Consider the following 11,522-nt stretch of genomic DNA (forward strand, 5'->3'; position numbering starts at 1 on the left):
ATGGGAGAAAACAAGGGGAGCAAGTGAGACCTGGCCAGCTCTGGCTGTGAGTACCTCAGTGGAGCCCCCGCCCCCATTGCTTCTCTGGGAATAGGGAATACCAAGTGACCTGAAGTGGGTGACCTCAGACAGGAACGTGTGGGTGCACCTCCTCTGAATCCTTGCCTTATCAGACATTCAGATTCCTTCTGTGAGTAAAAGAGCACCTGAGGTACCATATAAGACTTAGTGGATCTCAGTGACAAATGGTCTCAGTAGGCTATCCATGTTGGAATTGCATCTACCAAACAATCAGGCCTAGAAGTCTAGGGAATCTTGAGTCTAGGGCTGACTGTGAGGTTAAAGTGTGTGTTCTTGATAGGAGCTTCTGTAAGCATGAACAGGGCATACTCAGTTCAGACAGGCTCATGGCCCACTGTGAGGAACACAGCTCACCTAAGGGCTCTGCATCTGATGGGGACCATCCCGAAGTGAGTGTAGGAAACTTGGCCACAAGGACAAGGGTGATGTCCATTTCCACAGAAGCTTTATGTGTGAACTGGGAATCACTTGGGCTGTGGTTCTGATCCTACCGACCTACCTGACAGGTGCCACCTTCGTTATCCGTCTCTTCACAAGCATTTGTGTAACGGTATTAAAATGTAAGTTAGGTTCTTTTTATGAAGTGGGTATAAAAATACATGTTTCTGGCATTCAGATGGCTCGGTGGATAAAGTACTTATTAGCACAAACATGGGGACCTGAAGTTGATCCTTGCATCCATGTGAAGAGCAGGGCACAGCAGCATGCACCTGCAGGTCCAGCAGGCTGAGGTGGAGGTGGGAGGATCCAGCGTCTAACCCATGAACAACAGACAGTGAGAAACCCTGTCTCACAAAAGAGTCGCGAGCAATAGAGGAAGGCACCCAGCTCATCCCCTGCCCCTCACACACACATGGTGTATTTCTAAGCTTGTTGCTACTTTCAAGTTAGTTTGAGAGTATAGGGCGTGGGAACCAGCCTTCGGATTCTTGAGTGTGTCTGAGCCTCCGCTCTTTCCTCTGCATTAGGGGGGTTTCTCAGGAAAAAGATGGCCAGATCTCTTCAGCAATTGTTTCCTCTGTGCAGAGCAAAATAACTCAGGTAAGATGGGAGTGCCCCTCTCCTTTCAGCTTTTATAATGGGGCCCCATTTTTGTTTTCTGATAGTTTTCCTTCTCACACCTTGTCTCCAGTACTGACCCAGGTCTAAATCTTGGGCTGGTCACCTACTGACTCAGTGGTTTGGGCCCTGCCACAGTCAAGCATTAAGTTAAGAGCCCATGAGGCAGGAAAGGGGGAGGAATCACTTCCTGGGGATCCTCGTCTTCCACAGGAAGTTCATGTCCTCCTGGGGTTGCTATGCTGTAGAGCCCAAGTCTTCCACGGGTGACTGGCACATCCTGGGCCCCACTTGAACCCCCAGGCCATGTGGGGTCACAGCTCTGGGAGGTTTGTGACAAGACAGAGGGTTACTTTGGTCCCTGTGCAGCTGGTACGGGTTCACAGCTAGGCTGCTGGAAACTCTGCCGCCTGTCCTCACCACGACCTCCTCACAAGTCTGGTTAACAGAAGACTCAAATGCCCTCCATGTTTCCCTACACAGGATCTCATGGCCAAAGTAAGAGCAATGCTCGCAGCTTCAAAGAACCTGCAGACCAGTGCATCCTGAGATGGCAGCCACGGAGCCGGCCCCAAGCAGAGCATCATGCGCAGCTGTGGCCCTGGCTGTGGCCACAGGTGCTGGGCTTCAGCTCAGAGCAGCCACAGCCCAGCCAGAAGCTGAGCTGCAAGCTCTGTGCCGACCTACACATGGCCCTCCAGGTTCTCCAGCCCGACTCCCCGCGTCAGTCGGTGGCTTTTGTAAATTTTTGGTGATATTTTTAGTTTCAAATTTTTGACCAGCAGTCTCTTACCTGTATATTTGTAAATATATCATGTTTCTGTGAAAATGTATTATCAAATAAAGCGGGAGGAAACACCTTTTCTAGCTAGCAGCCGGGGCGGCTCCTGCTTTCGGTTTTCTGCCACTTAACGTGTGTCAGCCTGTGGGGAAACGGGTCTTCCGTCCAATGGTGGCTTCTCCCTGGCTGAGGATGGGGATGCTCCGAGACGTCCCACCTGTGTCCTCTGTGTCCTCTGACAGACCAGCTAGTCACAGGGTCATCCTGACATGGCCCTCGACTGCCCCGTGAAGTTGCAGGTTTGCTCTCACAGTGCTCACATGCAAAGCGTACAGGGTCCTGACATCAGAGACGTGCTGGCATAGGCTGAGGCCAGAGCCCTGCTTCCATCCTGACACTCGAGTATGCTTAGACTATTCTGTGCTAGGTGGACTTCCCTTGCAGTTCCTGCCTTGTGCCTGACCAGAAATGGGCTCCTTCCCTCCTTGCAGTGATCCCCACTCAAGTCCTGATGCTTCCTTCAGGACACTCACAGCCCCCAGAAGCTGGTGTGGGCAGGGCAGATGATGGAGTTGGTGGCCCTAGAAAATAGGTGTCAGTGAGACATGGCCCCCGATGGCCCAGCAAGCACTCCTGAGCAGACAGAACACCACCTGCCTTCAAGGCACCTGCTGGGCTCCCCCACCCCACACCTGTGTCGGGTGTGCCTTGTCGTCCTCACCAGCCTGGTGGCCAGCCTGTGCTTCCTCATGTATTGACGTCAGGTTATGTCAGTGTCGGACCCCTGTCTCCGTCCCCAGTGGCCTCAGCTACGAATGGTGACTTTATAAACGGCTGTGCTAAAGTCGTCCTCAGAGGACTCATGACACTGAGCATATCTAATCTGAGTCTCTGGTTCCCACCGGGCCACTCCTCCCTGTCCACAGCCCAGACCTCAGGAAACATCACACACCACACCTGAAAGTGCTGGCCACGTGTGACAGACACTTGGCCAACTCAGACTCCAACTCAGATGAACGTAAGGGGCCTGCATGCTTTGTTTGTTGATTCAAGCTGGCCTTGAACTTTTTTAACTTTTTAAAGGGTTTTATATGTTTGAAGAATTTTTTTTTTTTTTTTTTTTTTTTTGAGACAGGGTTTCTTTGCAGCTTTTTTAGAGCCTGTCCTGGAACTAGCTCTTGTAGACCAGGCTGGCCTCGAACTCACAGAGATCCACCTGCCTCTCCCTCCCGAGTGCTGGGATTAAAGGCGTGCGCCACCACCGCCCGGCTGAAGAATTTTTTTTTTTACTTACTGTATGCTTTTGCCTCAAACTCACTGTGTAGTCAAAGATGACTTTGAACTCCCTGATCCTCCTGCCTCCACATCCCAAGTTGCCAGGTGTGTGCCACCTTCTAATTTCTTATTTTTTAGTGATCAATAAAATGAAGTGGCCAGCCTGGTCTGTATAATTCCAGACCAGCCAGGGCTGCACAGTGAGAACCTACGTCAAAAAAAAAAAAAAGTGGGGAGCAGTTAGAGAGTTCAGTAGTTAAGAACTCTGGTCGTTCTTCCAAGGGGTCTCAGGTTTGATTCCCAGCACCCATATGGCAGCTACCAGCTGTCTGTAATTCCAGTCTTAGGTCTCTGACCTCCACAGGCACCAGGAACACACATGGTACATATATGCAGATCAAACACATATGTACAAAAAGTAAAATAATTTATATGTTTTTAAAAACTGGAGGCATTTGTGTCACCCTCACACGAACTGCTTACTGGCTGTGTACTACAGAGCCTTGCTCTGCATTCTGTGTCGATGTCCGGGCTGCTGCTGCTCAAGGGCATTCCCCTTACACTGCTGTGTCAGTGGGGAAGGTGTCTGCTGGGAGTCCACAGCAAGAGCATTGCGAATCTCATCTCTGATATGGATGTGCCTGTCTGTCATGGGAGGGCTCTAGTGGGTGCTAATAACTACTGCTCTTCTTTCGGAACTCTGTGTGTGGTTCTGTCAGCTCATGACGGAAGGAGGAACTTCACAATATCTGTTTTGAGACGTCCAGGACCCTAGGGTAATGCCTAGGTTTAAGAGAGCACTTGGAACCCTGTGGGTTGTGTTTGTTGTACTTACTTGAGCAGGACCCCAGGTGGCCTCCTTTGTAAAGCTAGGCAAAGCCCTTTTGAGGACAAAGCTGTCCCTTACCCAAACACCTCCTTTCTGATCTTATCTGTGAGGATCTGATCTAGGCTTTCATGGTTGTAAGCTTCTAGCTATCCCCAGGGTGAAGCCATCTCCCACTCTCCAAGAGAGTATATGTATTGGTGGCCCTGCCAGACCCTGGCAGCCAGTTGTTTGGGATTCAGGTTCAGAGAACGACTTTCCATGGGTGCAGCAAGCTCCACCCTGTGTCCAGTGAGGACATTCAGCCTGAGAGGAAATAAGGTGCTATTCCACAAGAAAGTGCAAGGAGGCTAGGTACAGACACCCAGGGCTCACTGCACCCCGTAATATGAGGGCTGGTGATTACACTTGCCCAGGCCCTAGGTGGGGTCAGTGGGCCTGTGTCTCCAGCTCCCCTGTATCCACCGAGGTTTCCGTCATCTTAGACTGTGCAGAGGTCCCCTGAAGGACAGCTTGCACCATCTCATTTCAGCGGTTGAAAAGTTGCTTTAATTACAGGCTCATAAGCTGTTCAGTGAGGGCAGTTTAGGGAAACATGAACATCAGAAGCAGAAGATTTGAGAAAGCATTTGGAGGGCTCCCCGTTCAACCCACATCTCACAGCAAAACAGAAGCCTGGGTCCTGCCCAGCACAGAACCCATGGTGATGAAGCCAGGACAATGCCCGTAATGACCTGGAATGACCCCAGGTTCCCTTTGGGGTACAACATCCTTCCCAACTCAAAAATATATGAAGAAACAAACAGAAACAAACGGAATAGCTGCTACACTAGGCCACAGAACCTCCAGAGCTGCGCTCAGCTTCTGAAGACGCCTCCCTCGTCTGCATGCAAATCTCCAACCTCCAGAACACAATACCTGGCAGCCAAGGGCTCCTGTATCTAGAGGAGGCCTTGCTGGACTGCCCATGGCCTCTGCTTGGTTTTAACAGCCCCAGCTGGGCACGTCCTTCCCACAGAAAAACACAGCAGCCTCGGATTTGTGCCCGCCTCAGAAAGCCCCATGAGGGCAGTGGGAGGCCAGCATCCAGCACAGCCCATTAGCCATGAAAGCATTCAAAGGGAATGCAGAACAATGGGCAGGTCTTGAACTGAAGGGGGGGGGGGGCAAAAGTGACCCAGGCAAGGGGGCGGGGGAGGGAGGGAGGGAGGGAGGGAGAAAGCAGTGTACTGGAGGTGAGGGTAAGAGAAACCCAGCTCTGAACCCTCAACAGCATTAACATCCAGCGCCCACTGTAGCCCCTGTGTCTGTTCCTATTGATGGGACTCCCTGAAGAACTGGGCAGGAAGGGCATGGTGGAAGCCACATTCAGAAGTGCCCAAAGTGACTGACACCTCAGGTGGGCGGGCTTACCTGAAGAGCCTTCACAAGCAGAGCCACATAATTAACATCGCATTAGATTCCAGCATGAGTCCATCTCCGTGAATCCATGCTGATGCCCATAACAGACAGCAAAGTAAATGGGAAAGAGACAAATGGGGGGAGAGGCGCTCGTCCCTCACATGAACACCCACTGTCCTCGGGGCAGCTCACAGCCGGGGGCCGATGGCCCTGGAACCCAGTCTCACATCACATGTCACTGTCACCCTGTGAGCATCACAGAGCATGTTTAACACAGCTGCGACGTCACTATGCAGCAGACTCGTGTGGGATCACCTGGGAACTGCTCCCGCACCCCTGCAAGCAGGACCCCCACCACACAAACACCCTTGAGCAGCAACTCCTTTCTGAGGGATGGGCCCAGGTGAACATCACACAGCAGAGACACAAACACCCTGACCAGGTGGTCAGGGCCACCGTCCTCCAAGGTAAGTCACTTTTTTTTTCCCGAGACAGGGTTTCTCTGTGTATCCCTAGCTGTCTTGGGACTTACTTCCTCTATAGACCAGGCTAGCCTAAACTCAGAGATTCCCCCTGCCTCTTGCTCCCAAATACCAGGAATAAAGGCGTGTGCTACCACCACCACCCTGCTGAGTCACAGATTCTTGCCTAATGGAATATAAATTCTGTCATGACTTTTTTTTTCGGCAAACTCATAGTGCACCTCAGAAAAGCACTGGGTTGGTGGTGAGAAAAATAGGAGCCAAGTCCGAGTTAGCAACTCTACCAGACAGTTCCCCCAAAGTAAGTCTTGAGCTGCCAAGGAAAGGCAATCACTAAACATCATTTCCTGCTCGAATGAAACCTTCAGACAGGTGACATGAGCGGAAACTCGGTTGCCAAAACCATTTATTAAATCTTTTAATTTTCTCACATAGTTCAGGCTGATCTAAAATTTGCTTTGCGTCTGAGGCTGGCCTTGAACTCCTGGTCCACCTGCCTCTAATCCCCCAAGCGCTGGGATTACAGACATACACCACTATTGGTTAGATCTGATGGAAGGGCCCTTAACTGGCCATGAGCAGTGGCAGTAAAAGTGGCTGTGGTACAAGTCGGTGACAACGCCCAGAATACACTATTCTGTCTCCACAATATCTCTATGACTCTAAATAGTCTAAATTTAGAATCTTATTGTAAAAAAACATAAAGCACATGAACACAGACTGCGCATTCCAAGGCTGTCAAGCAGGAAGGCCAGTGCTCTGACTTCATGAGACAGGAGCACAACCCCACACCCATGTAGTGGGTGTTCCAGAGCCACCAGGCCTGCTCACAACCTAGGCTTCCTGAGCACGGTAGGGAGGAGGGGGCGTGGCTTCGCCGAGACACGTGGCCTCAGTTCCACAGGAATGAGGCAGGCGTGGCACTGGTTGGCAACGTGCCTGGGGGACATCATTCTGCCTCGGGGCTCCCATGATTGAACTTAAAAGCTGATTTCCAGAACGTTTTAGGATTGATATTCGACTATTTCCTCTACAGCAGATCTCTGTAACTGGGAAGACAGAACACTTGGAAAGGCAGTATTTATATGTTGACTTTAATGAAGGCAAGAGGACAAGATATTCCCTTTCTCGTTAGTGTTCAGAATAAGTAGTTCTGGAATAACATGTTAAGAGATGTGGATGGGATGGCCACAGTTCTGAGTGGAGAGCACTGTCTACCAGGTATCTGGGCAGTAGGGGAGGGAGGCAAGGCATTGGAGTTGGCCAATCGGCTGGAAGGCCTGCTTTCTTATTGCCAGCGATGTCCAACAAGCCAGTGCGAGATCAAGCTGAGGTCAGTGCTGGGACAGTAGGGACACACGACAGCCAGAAGGATGGGGGAGGCAGAATGGGGCCCAGGACCAGAAACAAGCGGGGGGGGAGGACTTGCAGAGAACCCAAGCACAAAAGACACTGCCACAGGGATGCCAAGAATATGAAGGGGCATAGTATGAGTAGACAGGGTAGGCACAACCCACATGTGCACCCACAGCCATGGATACGGTCCCTGTGGACAGTGGAATATTAGCTTTTTGTTTTGCCTTGTTTTTGTTTTTCTAGACAGGGTTTTTCTGTGTAGCCCTGGCTGTCCTGAAACTTGCTCTGTAGTCCAGGCTGGCCTCAAACTCGCAGCTCTACCTGCTCTGCTTCCAACAGGCTGGGATTAAAGCCATGCACCACCACCCGGCTTATTTGGCCTTAGGGGAAAAAAGAGGAACCTTGACACAGGTCACAGTGTGTCTGGACCTTGACTTGCTCAATAAAACAAGGCAGCCACAGAAGGACAAATCCTGCAGTGTCTCTGTAGCGTGAGAAAGGACCCTGGGGACAGCAAGTCCATAGAGACAGGATGGCCAATGCCAGAGGCTGGAGAGTCCACTTTAAATCACTCAACAAGGTTAAAAATCTTGGGTGGGAGACTGGAGAGAGAGCTCATTGGATAAGGGCAGTTGCTCTTGCAGAGAGCCTGGATTTGATTCCAAGCACCCATAGGGTGACTCCCAACTATTCATACCTAGTTTCAGGGGGTTTGATGCCTTCTTCTGAGCTCTTCAGGCAACAGAACACATATGAAACACAGATATATATGCAGGCAAAACATGCACACACATAAATATTTTTTTAAACCTTGGTGGGTGGGGGAATGGGGGATTTATGGCTGGGACTGATGCTGAGCCTCAGTGGTCAACAACATGGTCCAGGTTCAGTTCTTAGCACTCATGTGGTAGCTCAAACCACATGTAACTCCAAGTCCCAAGGAATCAGACGCCCTCTTGTGGCCTCCTCAGAGATCTGCATGCTCATGGTTCAAATAAATTCACACAATATCACACACCCATAAATATAATTTTTTTTAATGTGCCAGGCATGGTGGCACATGCCTTTAATTCCAGCATTTGAGAGACAGGGGCAGGCAGATCTCTGTGAATTCAAGGTCAGACTGATCTACAAACTCGAGTTCCAGGACAGTCAGAGTCGTTACATAGTTGTTACATGAAATCCTGTCTAAAGGGGGAAAAAAAAATGTTGGACCAGTAAGATAGCTTGGCAAATAAAGGTGCGTTCACACAAGGCTGACAACCTGAGTTTAATTCTCCCAAACCCGCACTCTGGAAGGAGAGAACTGACTCCCACAAGTTTTCCTCTTATTTACAAACATGTGAGGCTCCAAAGGCTAGCCAGGGCAGAACCACAGGAAGTGGGCCAGCAGAGGAAAAGGCAGGACAGCAGCAGCCGGGAGAAGGGGAGGGGTTGGCGAGCCAGGCTGGGAGAATCCTGGAGTGTTCCAACACCTCCAGCACCAAAGATCCCCAACGGGCAAAATCAGCCACCAGGAAGCTGAAGTCCCAACACCTTTCTCACGAACTGCAGCACTTGGAGATGGTGCCCGCCGCTCACTACCGCTGGAAGCTACCTACATCAGCTGCCAAGTGTCAAGACCGCTAGCAGTTAAAGCCCAGAGCAATAAGCCTCCAGGCTGAGACTCTTGAGTCTCTGGCATCTAAAGCCTGGAGCGATAGGCCACCCGGCTCTCAGAAGCTCTGAGCCTCTGGGTCTGCCAGTCAAGCCCCTAAGCCTTGGGAACTCCAGAGCTCAGATCTGGCAGCACCAGGACAGACTAGCATAATTCCTGTCAAAGCAGAGGAGTGGCTGGCTGGGTGCTGACAATGGCACCACCAGGCTCCCACCCCCCACGTGCCTGAGACGGGCAAAGGGGCACACTGGCTTGAGCCGGGTCCACTTGAAGGTTCACTGTCTACTGAACCCATCCCCACTGTACCCAGAGCAGGAGCCGGTGATAGCAGATATCTCTGCCCTCTGGGCTGACACCTCCGGGAAGCATGCAGTGAACAGAGGAGGCTCCAACAGATGGCAGAGGGGGAGAGCTGCCGTGCTTGCGAATGAGACGGTGCTAAGTGAGCGGGTGCCAGGGGCAAGGGATGCTTTTTAGAGATGAAGCAAGAATCAAATCATCTGCAGAGATCTGAGGCAAAGAATCATAAGGCAAGACCACCCCACACAGAGAGGCCGTGCAAAGGTCCTTCGGCATCTGGAGGCCACTGGAGGAGGTCAGAGACTCTACCAGACGAGGGAAGCAGGTGGAAACAGGCAGGGTGAAGTCGGAACAGAGCAAGATGCCACAGGCTGGGAAGAGGAGCTTGGGTTTATCTTCCAGAGCATGGTGTGGGTGGTGCTATCTCACTCGTCTTTGGGAAAAAGGGCCTGACTCTGATTCAGTCTGCCTGTTGGAGGCCAGAATGGATGTAGAGACTGAGTAGGAAGTGCCTAGGGTCTAGGGCAGAGGGCCACAGACTTGCTGGTTATAAACGCCCATAGGCAGACAGCTCCTTCCCTGACTCAAAGGAAGAGTCAGCCTATCTCTCCCGCTCCAAGTGGTACCATAATCCTGATGTTGCTATTTGTGGCTACATCATACCCTCTGCCTCCCTGGTTATGTGGTCACCTTTCCTATGGCTTCTCCTCTGTCCTCTTATCTGTTTGTTTGCTTGGTTTTTTTTGTTGTTTTTTTGTTTGTTTTTTTTTTTTAATACACTTTCAAAACTGTAGGCCAAGTTGGCCTGGAGTTTACTATCCTCCTGCCTCTGCTTTCCCAAGTGCTGGGATTTCAAACCCTTGCTACCATGCCCTGCCTCCCCTGCTTTTATCAAAACATTTGACAGTGGATTGAGGCTCCCTGGACAATCCCAGTGAGCTCATCTCAAAGTCTTTAACCCTCATACCTGCAAAGACCGCCTATCCAAGCCAGGCATGCGAGCGCACACCCAAAATCCCAGCACTCAGGAGGCTGAAGCAGGACAGAGTCCTAAATAAAAAAGACTCCTGTCCAACTAAGAGCATGTCTATGATGTCAAGTGGACATTCGCCATATTATAGGAGCCCTGGCCTGGAAGAAACTCGCATAGCCAGACAGGCAAAGGGGTGCACCTTGGGAGAAGGTACCAGGTCGTGTTAGCCAAGTCAGAGACAGACTCTGAAGCCAGGACCTCTAGAGACACCCATGCCTGAAGCTGCTGCAGTTTTCCAAGGCTCATTCCCACGTGGGGATGTCCTGCACGGGAGGCCAGAGACCTCGGTACAGACAGAACAGGAGGTCAGGAGCTTTGCAGCCAATCTCACAGAGAGTAACTGTAAATGCTACCTACAGTCCCCCTCTTCTCGTCTACCAGGTGAGCACAAAGCTTCTCGATAGGGACCAAGTCTTCTAATACCATGTGATGTTAATGCCACGTGTTAATATTGTAAACTCGACAGGATCTATAATCACCTAGGAAACAAGTCTCCCAGCACATCTGTGAGAGATTAGCTAGATTACGCCTTTAAGGGATTACCCAGATTAGGTTAACTGAGATATAGGATGACTCATTTTTAAATATGGACAGCACCCTTCCATAGGCTGATATGGAGTGGTATGGAGTCTGTCTGTTCCCCATAGCGAAGAACCCCAAGATGTTACTGTCTTATTGCTGGATGGCTGGGGCTGGGTTAGGTACCCTCTGGGCCACCGGCTTTCTCACATTAAGGTCCTAAACCCCAACACACACACACACACACACACACACACACACACACACACGTCTGTATTGGAAAAGGTGACCCGTCTCCAGCTGTGCTGAAGTAAGTGCAGAATCTAAACCTCTCCCCAAACCACCCTGGCCCTGAGAGCAACAAGGACTGCATAGTCCAGTCCCACAGCTAGGACTTGGGGGTGGGAGCTTTGCTTGGAATGCAGGGAGCCACTCTCCCCTTCAGGGGCATCACCTGAACCTCCGTTTCCCTATGCAAACAATAGACTGTAATCCTAACAACACCAACAGTAAAGAAAACCATGGGAGAGAGACTAGGGATCCAGCTGCATCCCAAGGTGATAAGAAGTTGAACTGGGGAGCAGAGGAGGGGTTGAACCCTGTCCCCTAACCCAGGCAGTTTCCCCTCTGTCGCTCTGCACATTGTCACCTGCTTAGGAGTTATTTTCTCTGGACCTCAGTTTCTTTGTGTACAAATTGGGAAATATGGTTTCCACCTCTTAAGGGTTGTGAGAAAGAATTTTTTTTTAATG

At 50.8% G+C, this 11,522-nt stretch overlaps 1 protein-coding gene across 5 annotated transcripts in view; it reads left to right on the forward strand.

Moving 5' to 3' along the window:
* Window positions 1–2,011, forward strand: part of LOC119824614 (splicing factor SWAP) — a 75,624-nt gene extending 73,613 nt beyond the window's left edge. For all 5 annotated transcript variants that reach the window (XM_038344880.2, XM_038344882.2, XM_038344881.2 and 2 more), the window contains 2 exons: window positions 1,050–1,122; window positions 1,624–2,011. In XM_038344880.2, coding sequence (XP_038200808.1) covers window positions 1,050–1,122; window positions 1,624–1,689 — 139 coding nt within the window. In that variant the 3' untranslated portion in view covers window positions 1,690–2,011. The remainder of the gene's footprint in view (window positions 1–1,049; window positions 1,123–1,623) is intronic.
* The last annotated feature ends 9,511 nt before the right edge of the window (window positions 2,012–11,522 follow it).

The sequence above is a fragment of the Arvicola amphibius genome, chromosome 10 (genome assembly GCF_903992535.2).
Source record: "Arvicola amphibius chromosome 10, mArvAmp1.2, whole genome shotgun sequence".
NCBI lineage: Eukaryota > Metazoa > Chordata > Mammalia > Rodentia > Cricetidae > Arvicola > Arvicola amphibius.